We start from the raw sequence: 15477 nt of genomic DNA on the forward strand, positions 1-15477 counted from the left end.
TTATAATAACTGTAAATGGAGTATAATCTATAAAACTTGAGTCACCAGGTTGTACACTGAAACCAGTATTATTGTAAATCAACTATACTGCAATAAAAAAGAAAAAAAAGACTGAGTATAGTAAACTGCTTTGAAAGCTGCTTCCACATTAAGATTCATTTAAAAGTAACAGATGGAAGAGGAAGAGAGCTGGCCATTGCAATGTTACAAAAATCAATGTGTTTCTATTAAGGCAAAGAGGTTTTGAGAGATTTGCTACAGAAACTTACTGCCACGAACCTCTAAAACCTCCCAAAGTAAGCCAAGACTCTTTAAATTTCTGAAGTGGAAACTGACCTGTAGCCAGGGAAGTGGTTTGTGATTGACCCAGCTGCCAGGCAGCAGAAGATAGGTTGCTTACGACTGTGGTAAAATGTCCCACCACTGTACAAGGCAAACACTGCGGAGCTTTTGAAACGGCACCCAAGCACTTGAAAGGTAATGGTGATTGGAAACACCTGCAAGATATTTATCACTTTTATTAAGAAACAATGATTGTACAATTCAAGATTAAAAACCAGGTGTCTGATGAGTTGTTTCAGAAGGCAGAAATTTGCTCTTTATAAGAAATCATGGTAAAAAGACTCATTCAGTTTGTTTGGCAAAAACATTTTATTCACAAAATCTCCCTTTTCTCTGTAACTCTCTGCTCAAATAACTCAGAAGGCTGGAAGCTGACATTTGATATTTACACAGCTCAAAATCTGGATACTCACTAACGTCTTAGCTGTTCTACATACTCTACTACTGTCTAGCCACTGCCCCCCACCCCCCGCCGCCATCTTTGTTCTTAAATCACAATATGAATGAAGAGCTCAGAGGCTGGATAAATCAAATCCCCATCATCCTTCCCCAGCCCCATGCCACATAATCTGTTAGAAAATCCTACTTTAAAAATCATCCTCTTTTTGGGGAGGATGATGCCATTCTCTGGAATGAAAGCAACTAACACAGAAATGACTTGTGATTGCAAGTGACACACAAAGAACACTTTTATCACGTCGGGGAATAATTACTGCTTCTCCTGGTTCACGGGAGTCTTCTTTACATCTCAAAAGCTATAAATAATTCAATGTGCCAAAGAACCATTACAACGTTTACTTTAAAAAGTATGAGTCTTACAAATGGAGACCAAGCTTTCCTCCCCCCAACCCACCTATCTCTGGTACCCTTGCAGCTTGCCTTACTTGATTGAAATTGAGGGCGTTTGGTAGAACGCTGAGTGACTTAAGTAGGTAAATCTCCACGTGATTCTGAGGAGACAAAAGACAATGAGCTTACGGCATCAGCCAATGCAAACCCACTATACCAGCTTTGGAGATGTAGGGGACACCCCAAGCAGCCTACTTCAGAAACTTTTAAGCATCTTTAATGGTACCCTGAGGGCCTCTGCTTGCGCTGAGCATCAAATGATGCAAGGTGCTAAATATGTAATGCTCTGCCCTCCTCCCACTGGCACCTGGACAGCAGAAAGCAGCATCTGCACAACTCCTGGCGTGCACCCTCCCTTCCTTAGAATCTCAGGAATGTTGTCTTATTTGCTTTCTTGCTGACCTACTGATGAAGGGTGGGAAGGGGTATCAAGAACCATTAGAAGCTTTCTCAGAAACTCGAGGGAGTAAGAGATCTTGGCGAGGATTTATGCATTCATGGGATGCAAGTCAGATCCTGGTCCCTCCCTCCTCTGCAGTGCCCACTGTAAGGAAGGCGCCAGAGAGCACACACAGCTATAGTGTCTCCCAGCCCAGCCTGCTACACACCACATGGATGCTAATGCTTATTATTAATTTTACTGTTTATATTCATTTCCAAAGGTCACACATCTAATAAAAATGGATTTTATCTATATTGACAGTTCTTCCACCCTAAGACTGAACTCTCATAGGTAACTTCCATGAACATTTTTCAGGATAAAACTATTGAGACCAAAATGCTCATAGTTCTAGCCATAGAGAAACAGACCACAGCAAATGTAGGGTCTTGATTTCCCATCTCCATGTTAGGGTGCCTTTCACCGTGCATTTGTGGAGATGCTCAGGTCTTTGCTACATCGGCTTGTGTGCTAGCCCACCAGTAAGTGTGTCGCCCAGCCCAGAACTAATTCACTGGTTTATAATTACTCCTGACCTAATGTGGCCCACCTCCCCTCACCATAGACATTTGGCACTGCAACGGAAGTCAGCTAGAGGTAGGGTAAAAAGAGCAAAAGATGAAAACTACTGCTTCCCAAATACAGACAAGAATGTGGTAGGACTGACAGGATTCTCCACCCCACTTTGAGCTGTAACAGTATATAAACATTTGTACTTTGACCCTTCTTGTTCTTACCCGTCTACACATACATTCGCTCTGCCCAATATTTGCATCTGTATATATACACACCCCTAGTATCAGTGCTTAAAACAATGTATAACAAAATACATGCTACACAGATATGTATATCCTATAAAAATCCACAAAAGACACCTAGAGGCCCCAAAGAATAGAGGCATAAATAGATACAACATTATACGTGTCGCTCAGTAGAAAACTACGCGAGTAACCAGAGGCTGCTGAAGAAATTGGAGGTAGGGGTTAGGATGTGAAAAAAAAAATATGCAGAAGGGAGGAAAGGTGCTCAGGGAATGACACAAGCTATTATCATCCTTACAAAACACCAGGTAATCTTCCCAGAAGAATGGAAGGAGTTTGGTGAGCTTGGCAGAGATCAACTCAGCTTCTGTGTTTTTCTTCACAGGATGCAATGACCAAATTTCAGGTACTGTATTCATTTTGGGTAACTATGCAGAAAGAAGGAAAATACTATCTAGAATGTGTCCAAATACTTCAGAACTTGACAGAAACTTATTAAATGGATTAATGGTTTCAGCTGGATGAAAAAGAAAGTAAAAGATCAAAAATAAATTCCTAACAAAAAAATAAAAAAGCATTTATAATACAACAATGGAACTGTGGTAAAGGATATGCAGACATTAAATGCAATAACTCAAATATCACCAATTTTCTCCTTTTGCCTCATTTATGACCCTGGTCAAGCTATGAAGTGAGTTCACAGGTACATTCACACACACAAAACTTGTGTTTTCTAGCTAGTCATTTGCTATTTGATCTTTGCTCTAAGGGTAGAGTTCTGGATGCCTTAAACATCAATCTCTTTTGTAAACAAACCATACCCTCTCTCTCTGGGGCACAAAATTACATGGTCTTGATCCACAGAAAGAGGAGAGGCATTTAACAGACATTTCTTCTCCAGTTACAGATGAGCCAGATCCTCTATAAAATGGTTTATTTGCCCTTTTAACAGGGATTGAAATCAGGTTCAACCAGGATTGAAAAAACAGTTAACCAAGGAGGGGAATAAACTGTTTTTCAGTTCAGTTCAGTCGCGAACGACTCTTTGCGACCCCATGAATCACAGCACGCCAGGCCTCCCTGTCCATCACCAACTCCCGGAGTTCACCCTGACTCACGTCCATCAAGTCAGCAATGCCATCCAGCCATCTCATCCTCTGTCGTCCCCTTCTCCTCCTGCCCCCAATCCCTCCCAGCATCAGAGTCTTTTCCAATGAGTCAACTCTTCACATGAGGTGGCCAAAGTACTGGAGTTTCAGCTTTAGCATCATTCCTTCCAAAGAAGTCCCAGGGCTGATCTCCTTCAAAATGGACTGGTTGGATCTCCTTGCAGTCCAAGGGACTCTAAAGAGTCTTCTCCAACATCACAGTTCAAAAGCATCAATTCTTGGGCACTCAGCTTTCTTCACAATCCAACTCTCACATCCATACATGACCACAGGAAAAACCATAGCCTTGACTAGACGGACCTTTGTTCGCAAAGTAATGTCTCTGCTTTTCAATATGCTATCTAGGTTGGTCATAACTTTCCTTCCAAAGAGTAAGCGTCTTTTAATTTCATGGCTGCAGTCACCATCTGCAGTGATTTTGGAGCCCCAAAAATAAAGTCTGACACTGTTTCCACTGTTTCCCCATCTATTTCCCATGAACTAGGATCTATTAGATTTATTTCCTTATATGCAACTACTGGAAAGAAAAACCAATTCCCAGGGCATTATGTTCTTACATGCACTCATTTCATTGAGTGAGTGCCCTAAGCTCCTCCTATGAATAAGACCAGCAGAAGTGTTTAGACTGAGAAACACACGCTCCATAAGCCAAAACCTAAAACCTCAGGAACCCAGTTAAATGCTGTCTGTGTACATTAACACTGTTTCAGTTACTAAAAATTGTAATATTTCCCATCCACATAAAAAAAAAAGTTATACTATTTCATGTAAAGCTCTATAGTTATCCTGTCAAGACTCCAGACATGTAGCAATCAAACAGCCCCTGGGGACAGGTTCTTTTATTATACAGTAAGAAAAGTAGCTTTTGTTCTTAAGAGGCTATTTAATACATGGTATTTATAGCACCACCAGTCTGAGAAACTCTACACAGTTCAAAGAAATTAAATACCTTTTGAGGCCATGAACAAATTCACACTTAATTCAGCATCTTTCAGTATAGACTCTCACTGGCACAGCACAGATGTCAATGTCCAGAACAACAAATCGATCTGAAAACCCTGGGACTTAGATGGAGAAACAGTATCCATACCGTATGTAACAAAAAACCCGAGGCAGCTTAACTGACTTCCCCCAAAGTGACCCAGGGTTTCTAGGACACTCATCTTAGGTCCCATCAGAGAACAGCTCCTGATAGTGGAATAAACACATCATACCCTGGGTGAGCCCAGGAGACCTGGAGAGCCACTTCTCAAGAACACAATCTGTGCCCAGCACAGAAGGAGAGGCCTCTATGTGCAAAAAGAGACAGGCTGGTAAGTCTGATGGACCCCCGGCCAAAGCACATCCGTGGTGAGGCGATGCAGGTCAGGGCTGTTGAAGGATGAGGAAATAGAACACTGATTTTCATGTTCTCCTCTCACCAGTGATCACAAACTACACAAGAGCATACCCACCCCCTACACACACCACCCTAACGCTGTTGTTCTTTCTCAAGATTATCCCATGGGAGGAAACCAGACCTTTGAAACAATTAGCAAAAGGGCGGGGCGGGGAGGGCAGGTTTCTACATATAAAAAAACACACTCACCCCCAAACTGGGCAAGAACATTAAGACGCCTTGTTTAAAAAAAGAAAAACCTATTTCAGTTGTAGTTTGGCCTGATACACCACACCCACACGTACTGAATATATTGGTTTACCCATTAGCCTGACTGGTCATAACTCTGAAAAGAGTTGCCAGGCAGAGATGAACCTGATTAAGCAGCATTTCAAAGACTTAACCTCTCTTCCATGTGGAACCTGCCCTGAATGCCTGGCTGGGTGTAGAGGCGGGAGAGCCCGAGGCTCTCCGAGTGCCCTCTTGGCCAGTTTCTCCTGTGTCCTCCTGGCATCACCATCTAACCTTGAGGCTAAATGACTCAGACAACTGAGAGAAGACAGAGTAAAAGTCTCTCCTTCCCAATTCATACACAACTTCTCTTTAACACTGTGCCACAGAGAACTGCTGCAGTTTGTTCTAAGTACAGAAAGCAAAAGGTATGAAAGCACATAACTGTTGCATAGAGGGGGAAAAAAGGAAAAATGTGGGAGAGGATCCCCACCAGTCTTGCCCCAGTGTCCCCAGGGCACACAGCGACACCCACTTCTTTCCCAACCTTGGGGAGAAAGCCCAGCCCCACCATCTCCAGAACCTCCGTTCTCGTGGCCATTCAGTTGTTCCTGGTGAGGGTGCCTGGAGCGTCAGACTGAAAAGTGCAGCCGAGGGTGGCAGGGTGATGGAGTAAGGGGACGAGGCCCCAGGAGGAGGATGGCTGTTACAGAAGAGAATCATCAGAACAGGGAGAATCTTGTCTGAGACCATAGATATAAAACTAATAGCTCTGGGGACTCAGAATTCAGTAAGCCAGTACAGTGCTAAATACAGTGTTTGGTAAACAAAACAGATAACAAATGAACAGGGCTACCCGATAGTGGAGAACCGTTCTCTTCTCTACTTCAGGGTAGAGGGGCTTCTCCTCAGGGTCCACAAATGTGGGTCTGCAGAGCCATGAGAAATCTGAGAAGTCCCTCCCTCTGAGGATTCCCTGGTACACGGCTGGTAATTCAGCATTAACCAAGGTGAATTGGTGGCCAGGCCCCAGCCCATTAGCCTCTGGTCTCTCTACTGCAGGCCGGCCTCAGTTCTTCTTCTCCTCCTTCTGAGGCTGGCCTTTGGTGGCCCCCAGGTTGTTCCACACCTCTGTGTACATGAGAGTCCCAATGAAGACAAATAAGGTGCCCAGCCAGTGCCACAGGGTGAAAGGGTTCTGGAAGTACAAGATGGAAAAGATGAGGCTGACGAACTTGCGCAGCGTCACGACGAGGGTGACGGTGAGGGAGGCGCATTCTGTGGTGAGAATGAAGACGCCCCGGATGCACACGTACCTGGAGGAGCGGGGTTAAGGCAGTTTTCTGTAAACAACCCAGAGATTAGCAGGAGAACCTTCTGGCAAGGTCTGTAGCTTCAATGTTCATATTCCAGGAACCAGAAAACAGGGTATCGGCCACGGCTGCCCTGAGGCTCCTCCTTGATAGAATACCCTGCAGAATTACTGTCCTGCCACACCATTTATGGATCCTAACTTGAAGCTGCCTGAAAACTTCCTATGATAGTCGTTTCAGATTTTTTTTGGATTCTTCCTATAGTTTACAGTGAAGGTCACCTCCCAAGTAATGACAGAAGGTAACACTGTCAGTAAAGCTGATGACATCTCCAAAAAGGAACTCTGTAGGGCAAGCATATGAGATGACTTCAGAGGAATGAGATCAACTACAATCTGTTCCACTGTTTCAAAGGCTCAAGGGTTTTTCTAATGGGCGTAAGGTGGTTCAGAGGGCTTTCTTTGTGGCTCAGCTGGTAAAGAATCCGCCTGCAATGTGGGAGACCTGCGTTTGATCCCTGAGTTGGGAAGATCCCCTAGAGAAGGGAAAGGCTACCCATTCCAGTATTTTGGCCTGGAGAATTCCATGGACTGTCTAGTCCACAGGGTCACAAAGAGTTGGACATGACTGAGCAACTTTCAAGGTGGTTCAAAAGAGCCATTTTAAAAATTAGGCCTTATTTAATTTGAAATCTCTTGCAGAATTTTGTGGCAGCTTGTGAAATATCCTAGGATACTGGAAAACTCCATGTAGAAATCATAGAGGATTTCTGTCACATACTAATTCTTAGTTACCCATTGACTTCTATCCCCCCACCCAGAGGTTTTCCTTCCTGGTGTCTTATGACTTACTGACCTTCCACACCGCCAGCATCTCTTTGCCCCTCTCTCCCTGCAACAAAGGAGTTCACTGGATGGGCCTGTCTCCTATTTACTGCAGAAAAGATCAGAGCAAAAGCGAAATTCATGTCACTGCACCGTTAGAAGAAAAAACATTTCTGTGGCAAAAGAGCACAGCAAAGACCACATGGCAGAGGAGTGCAAAGGATACTGAGTGATGACGTTCATGAGGAGGTAGAACCACATGATGGGCACTGTCACACCAACGACTGGAACCTGATACAGTTCTGCAGAGATTGAGAGACAGTCCTATCACTTTGGATAGCTTATGTTTTCATCCCTTTGAACACAGTAACACAGATGAACATAGTAGAGATAGCAACCTTATTTCTCTTGCAAATAGACTTGGGTCATATACTTTACTTGCCTTGATTCCAGGCTACATTGTCCTCAAGAGTCATTACACTGGTTTCTTAAAACAAATTGTATTTTAACTTTAAACTTTTTACCTTTCACCTGACTAGGACCCCACTTTACAGAGAAAGATTGTGCAACACAGAGAAGTTCAAACTGATACAGTCTTAAGTATACTTGTCTTAAGATACTTGTCTTGAGAGACAAGCCCTAAATAAATGCCATTTGGAAATATGTTCAATCCTACCAGTAATCAAAGAATTCTAAATTATTACAAGGCCATACCATTCTATATCTATTAACTTGGCAATTAAACACTTATAATAATATCCTGATCTGGCAAGGTGGTGGCAGAACTAGCAGCCATTCAGTGGGTGGTAGTATAAATTGGTGTTTTCAAAATCAATTTCACAATAGGTATTAAGTGGTCCTAAAGGCATTGATTCTTATTCTCAGGAATTAGTCCTAGTTAATTCAAAAGAAAAACAAATTCAACATACATTGTGGTGGTGTTTACAATAAAGGAAAAACTAAATCAGTCAACGCCCAGTGATAAGAGCAAGGACTATGTAAGCAAAGGTACTTTAACTAGATGTGACATTATACACTTGATTTAAAAAAAAAAAAAATCACATAGATTACATATAGTCACATAAAAAACGCAGAACAAAAGTGAAAAAGAAAGTGTAAAATTATATTTACACAAGGATTATGACTGTGTGACAATATATGTAAACAGTGTCAGGATGGAAACTGGTAAAACGAAATTAGCTCATGTGTAGGGCAACAGAACTGTAACTTTCCTTCCTTGAAATACATTCTTATGTTTAGTTTTATATAATGAGGCTTGCACAGCAAATATGTGGGAGGAAATAAAATATTCAAGATCAAAGAGAATAAGGACATAGTAATCCTTGAAGGATCAGTCTTTTTATATTGTTAAATTGTGTGGAAGGCTTGAATTATACGGGCTTCCCTGGTGGCTCAGACAATAAAGAATCTACCTGCAATGTGAGAGACTCGGATTCAATCCCTGGGTCAGGAAAGATCCTCTGGAGAAAGGAAAGGCTACCCACTCCAGTACTCTTGCCTGGAGAATGCCATGGACAGAGGTGTCTGTCCATGGGGTCACAAAGAGTCAGACATGACTGAGCCACTAAAACTTTCACTTGAATTATACAGCATAACTGAGTAAAGTCTAACAAAGTGATGCTGAAACATGGTTAGTACATGAACATTAATTTTCTTTTGCAAAAAATAAAAATTTATATACATATAAATAATTTCTGAAATTCTACATCTGGACTAGTGGGAAATCCCAATAATTTAGTGTTCTATTGTCTTTGAAATACTTAGCAAGTACTGAAATGAAAAGAAAGTCAACAAATGTTATTACTGTATAGTAACTTGAGAGATTCACTGTATCAGCTTGCTGGGGAAAGACAATCCATATGATGTACAGTATTTAGACGGATGTTCAGTTTCCTTGCAAATAACAAGTTCATCTGAGACGAAAAAATGTATACTCAGGAATGGTTTTAAAGAAGTTGAAGGCAGACCTTAAAAGATTTTTTTTATAAAAATACCCATCCCTGTGACTTCTAGAAGGAGCATTCAAGTAACTAAATCAGTATCAATCTCAAGGAACTTGATAATGTATTTATTTCAATAGCCCTCTGCTATATGGAGCCTCTTAAGAGACCTTAGAAAACACTGCGTTAAAAATCATCTATTTGTCAATTATATCTCAATTTTTTTAAAAAGTCAGAACCAATTGAATAATTCAGAGCCTTAACAACTTTCTTACATGCCATCATCACACACTTTTTTTGTAGGCAAATGGGAGATACAACTTTGCAGACTCAGAGAACAGTCAAACTTCACAACTTGTGACCAGATAGCAAACAAATGTTTACTGAGCCCCTACTGTCATTCTGCAAAACACACTTACCATTTTATAGGTCCGAGCAACATAAAGCCTTAATTTTAAAAATATTTGTTCCCTTTGTATTCATTTGTCTGTATAACATGCTCTGTCTTTTAGTAGATAATGAGATTATACTGGGTTGACTAAAAAGTTTGTTCAAATTTTTCATTACATCTTATGGGAAAACCCAAAGGAATTTTGGGGCCAACCTAACATTGGTAATTTCTTTTAAGTTAACTAGCAATTATTAGCTAATGTACTAAACGGCCACTGTAAAAAGTAATAGCCAGCTCGCACTGTAGCCACCTGAACTGATTTTGCTTATTCTTGCGGCCTATCTACCCTGTTGTCATTTCTGTGCCTCCTTGCTTGGAGGCAGCTCAGCCTGTATCTGTGAGATGTGCCTTTCCTAGCAGAGGGAGGAACAGGAGGAAAGAAGCTGGAGTGCTGTCCAACTTCTCATGGCTCCAGTCACTGCAGTATTATTACTGTTTGTTTGCATTCTCAGATCATACATCCCTATTCAAATGCAAACAGCACACAAATTCCAAAGCAAAACAGAAAATTTGAAGATATTGTCTTACTTCATTGGCAAATAATTGAGAAGTGCCTGCAAAAGCTTTTGTTTCTGCAACCACTGATTAATGGCACTATATTTCAGGAAGGTGGCATGGGGATGGGTGATCTGGATATGACATAAACTGCAGAGGTGAAGTCACGAGTAAAACTGAGATGCTGCCTCTGAAACTGTCAGGTAATTCTACTGGATAACCCCAAACTCACCAGAATTATTGAACAGAACTGCATGGTCATAAATGTCAGAAGCCAAGAAGATGAAACCAGGAAGTGGAAGGGCATGCTACAGGAAGAAACATTTCATGTAAATTTAAATGCAAAAACATTACAGAAATATAGAGTATTTTTTACAATGATTGAAAGTTTTACAAGTTGTGTAACAAGCAATATCAAGATAAACAAGTCAGACTTGTTAAAAGTATCCAGTGCTTTTAATAGCCTCCCAGGTGGCACCAATGGTAAAGAACCTGCCTGTCAGTGCAGGAGATGTAAGAGACATGGGTTCATTACCTAGGTTGGGAAGATCCATTGGAGAAGAGAATGGCAACCTACTCCAGTACTCTTGCCTGGAGAATCCATGGACTGAGGAGCCTGGTAGGCTACAGTCCATGGGGTCGCGAAGAGTTAGACACAACTTAAGCAACTAGGCACATACGCAGTGCCTTTTAAAGCACTGGATACTTTTAATAAGTCTTGACATTGTATGGCATGATATCAACCTGCGAATTACAGTTCTTGCCCCATAGAAGCTGATGGTCATTACAAAACAATAGAGCTAGCATCCTTTCCTCAACAAAAGGGAATGAGAAATTGAAACAGTCATTCTGCCCAAAGGATCTGCCTACATCTTACTATTTTTGAGACTGGTTAAACAATATAACGGATTTAAAAATTATACAGAACGTGAAGGCAGATTTTAGGGAGTTCGTGAAACTAATGGGAGAGACACTAGAGGACAATATGAAGTCGGGGAAAAGAAATGAAGACAGAGAGAGAGAGAGAGTGGAGAGGAAGCGGAAACGATAGGTAAGCAAATATTAAGGTGCCTGACACCCACCCACCCACCACCACCACCACCACCACCACAGTAAACATTTACTAAGGAATCACAGGAAACATTTACCAAGCAGTTTACTATCTGCCAGGTACTGTGCTAAAAGAAACATGGGAACCAAACAGAATGCTCCTTTATTTTTTAAACTCCCAGCCACATACTGTAGCTTAAGATTAAATATCTCAAATTGCTTGTTTGCAACTTCAGTTCAAAAGGTTCCCAGGGAAGGACTCCCTGAGGTTACTGAACCTGGAGGCAACGTTATCCCTGATACCTTGAGGAGTTGGGCGTTATCGCAACAGAAAAGAGTGGGGAGAAAGAAGAAAGCTAGAGAAGGTGGCTCTAGATCAGCAATTTCAAACAAGAGGCGAAAGGGCAAATAATTAGCTAATTAAGCTCTCTCTCAAAGGAATAAAGCCTGTCTGAGCGGCTTACTCCTCAAACCCCCCCCAGTTCTCCCCAACTCCTGCCTGCACATCTTTTCCTTGGCATAGGGCTTTTGGAACTTCTGTTCCCTTTCCAGGTTTCCATATTGGTTTTAACTTGATTTCATCTTTAGGAACATTGGGTTCCTAGAAGGGAATGGTTGTTCCTGGCAGACATATTCTGTTCACACTGACTAATAACAATCATTTCTTGTAGAGAACCACGCAGGCTATTAAAAGTGCCAAAGTCAGTGGGCCCCAAAGCAGTTTACTGGATAATAAATTGATCCTTCAACTATATCAGAAAGATGGTATATCATACTTGAACTAATATACTACAAAAACAACTCAGTAATTTTCCTTTTCCCCAGGTTCAAGAAATCGCTTACATTATAAAATAAAGCCTCCTTGGAGTGTTTCCCGAATTGTTTGTACAGAGTCTCTTGGAAAATACCCATCCTTGCGGACATCAGAAGAGCGAAAGTCAGTGCCCCAATGCCTGAAAAGCAAACATGGAATTACAAACGCCCATACTAACTAACTTCTCAAAAAACATTTATTCTTTTCTTAAAAAAAAAAAAAACATTTATTCAGTTCTACAAATATTACACACTAAATTAAACATGGACCATGCACAAAATTTAAAAAGAAATAAAAATCAACCACCATATTACCATCCAGTCCTAAATAGTTTGCTATCTTTCCCTGTATATGTTACTTAGATAGATATATGTTAGATATTGGGTTAACTAAAAGTTCATTCGGGATTTTCTAAGATCTTACAGAATGCTCAAAGGAGATTTTTGGCCAACCCAATAGATACTTTATGCTGAGATGGGATCATAATGAGTATGTAATTTCATATCTTTTTATACATGATCTTTTTCCTGGATTTTCCTTCAAGTCATTACATTAAAAATGTTTTCAAAAGTATGATTTAAAAACGGCATACTGTTCTATCATGTGGACTGTACCATACTTAAATGTCTTACAAGAGAAGAATGGTTAGATTACTTCTAATTATTTCATCATTAAAATCAACATATATCCCAAACAATAATAATAAACAAAATGTTGATTATTCCCTTAGGAGAAACTCCCAAACATATATCCCAAACAATAATAATAAACAAAATGTTGATTATTCCCTTAGGAGAAACTCTTATAAGGGGGATTACTGAGACAAAGGTTGTAGACATTTAAAAAGCTCAAATACATAATTTTTTGCCCAGAGAGTCTGTGTCAATTTACCATAAACAATCTATATGAATATGGCTGCCTTACTGCACCCTCAGCATCAGTGAGAATAATCAATATCTAGCCAGTATAATAGGCCAAAACAAAAAGGTACTGCATTTTGGTTTCAGTTTGCATTTCTTTGTTTAGTAAACCAGTGAGGCTGAATATTAATTCTGTGCCCATGAATTGTGTGTTAAAGTCTTTCATTCTTATTGGAGAAAGTATCTTCCTAATAGCTCATAAAGATCTTCCTACGTTAAGAATAGCAACCTAAAGGGATAAAGCTGCAAAGTCAAGAAGCAAGGAGAATCCAGTTCTTTCACTGCCACTTTTCTTCCAGTTGGTCAGTCTCCATCTCTTATTGCTATCACTGACTCTCCCTTCCCTGTAAGATACAGCAAGGGCAAAGCTCTACAGGACTTGTTTCATTAAACAAAGAGATATCTGTATTTTTAAAAATCACCCAGGATTCTGATGACCAGTCAGGTTTGGGAACATTGCCATGTGGAAGAGCTTATGAAGAAAAGAAATCTAAGATTTAGAAATGGGTCCTACGGAAATTTGAAGAGTCAACTGCTGTAATGTGCCCTCCTTTTGTAGAAGCTTCTGCTCAGCAGACAGATCATAAAGAAATGGATGACACTCCCATTGTTCCCACAGAGTGTGATGGGCAACTAGACACAGGCTTTTCTGTCTATACTAGTGGCAACCAGGAAAACATCCATGTTGTAGAACACGCTACCATGAACACAGACATTTTCATTTTAGTTTCTTCAACCCTAAGGTTCAGAGATATATAGTTCCAGGTGCCTCTCTCTTCCATGGCATAATCTGTTGAGTTGAAGCTTCTTGCCAAGAAACATATCCCTTAGGAGAAAACTCTGAAAACAGAACTGCAGAGGCAATTAGCTTTACTGTAATTACTGTACTTGCCTAGCAACCACCACGCAAATGCCTGGAATCCATCATTCTCAGTTGAGCTGGACTGGGAAGTCTAGGAAATAAAAAAACATATGAGGTACAGAGACCAGAACTACAGGCAGGGGCCTTGATACAAGGAAAATATTTATGTTACCCATTTCCCTCCATAATTCTCTTTCGAAGATGTAAATCCTTATATTACATGAGCACTTACATTTATTGTATCATTAATAAGTACCTGGGCACCCCTGGTGAGGAGTGAATAGAAATCATTTGTGAACAGACTCTTACCACCTGCTTTGCTGACATGAAAGTGCAAACAAATATCCCCACAGACACCAGGGCAATGGAGGTATATTTGAAGATACTGTATCTGCAAAAATAATAAAAAGAACACAGATATGAATTTCCACATGATGCTGACAGTAAGATGGTTCACGAAAGTACAGATCACCAAGACATGATCAAGGGGATCACTTTTCAGCACAGTCCACCTAAGTCTGTGCGTGAAAGAATCAGGATACTACTCATTTCTAGACCACACCCTTTCTGGTGGTGTCCAAGACTTGGTACACCAGTAGACTGTTTCATCAGAAAACAAAAAAAGGCATATCAGGCACGACAGCCCATTCTGCTCTTGCGTCTAAATGAAAGCCTGACAGATCTTAATATAGAATTCCTGTTGCTTTTCCTGGTTTCTGGGGCCCAAACCTAGTGTGAGGAGACATAGCCTGCAGAGGAAGGACAGGACAGAAGGACTACCAGGACAAGCAGCAGGATTCCACACTCAGAAAAGAATTCAACTGTCCCTTTTCAGGGGAGGGTGTTGTCTTAATGTCTCTTAATGACTTAAATATTGTTTTTAAATGTTGGCATAGTTGGATAAAGCGAGTAATACTAAACCAATAGGACTATTAGCAGGAATAATGGTGGCATTTCACATTAACTAAAATAGTATCAATTAACATCCCTCTCAGGCTCTTGGTGATGAAGCAAAAAGCCTCCGGCGACAATGAAGAGACATTAAAACCTTACATCTGAAATTTTCTACTCAAATATTTTGTATAGTTCTGGTCACAGCATGTCAGAAAAAGGCCAAGGGGTGACTAAGAACTGGCTAAGGGGTGGGGCAAGGAGCCAAAAGCACCACTCTAGAGAAGAGGGGTGGGTGAGGAGACAGGCACTGCTGCTGCAGATGTATAAACAGACGGGAGCTCTTCAGTCTGCAATGATCAGAGAGAGAGGTCTAAAATTCAGGTCTGAACAATCATGAAGAACACAGTTAAGGTGAAGAGAGGTTTGGTTTTCAAATCCTGGAATGGGGAACACACTATAAACTTGAAGGGGTGCTACTCAAAATAAGCCAAAGGAGATGATAAATGACTAATCCATGATATAGATAGTTAGCTTAGAGAAGTTTCTGCTCTCTGGGTAAGACCCACTGGACAGAGTCAAAAACAGAGAGAGAAATGACAGACTCAGAACAGGTTCCTAAGGAAAAATTAGATGTTTGATAAAGGCCCCTGACATTTGGGGTATGTCAGAATATTAACGCATTCCTTTTATAGTAAGTTCTGTATCCCTGCTATGCACCAAAACC

The 15477-nt window shown here is 40.8% G+C and overlaps 1 protein-coding gene across 1 annotated transcript in view; it reads right to left on the bottom strand.

The window, feature by feature from the left end:
* Positions 1-500: 500 nt before the first annotated feature.
* SLC35B4 (solute carrier family 35 member B4) overlaps positions 501-15477 on the bottom strand; it is a 41394-nt gene continuing 26417 nt past the window's right edge. The window contains exons 5-10 of the mRNA XM_061414746.1: positions 14169-14250; positions 13890-13950; positions 12107-12216; positions 10446-10521; positions 7533-7608; positions 501-6485 (exon numbers count right to left, since the gene is read on the bottom strand). Of these exons, the coding sequence (XP_061270730.1) occupies positions 6239-6485; positions 7533-7608; positions 10446-10521; positions 12107-12216; positions 13890-13950; positions 14169-14250 (652 nt within the window). The 3' untranslated portion in view covers positions 501-6238. The remainder of the gene's footprint in view (positions 6486-7532; positions 7609-10445; positions 10522-12106; positions 12217-13889; positions 13951-14168; positions 14251-15477) is intronic.

Source organism: Bos javanicus, chromosome 4, assembly GCF_032452875.1.
Source record: "Bos javanicus breed banteng chromosome 4, ARS-OSU_banteng_1.0, whole genome shotgun sequence".
Taxonomy (NCBI): domain Eukaryota; kingdom Metazoa; phylum Chordata; class Mammalia; order Artiodactyla; family Bovidae; genus Bos; species Bos javanicus.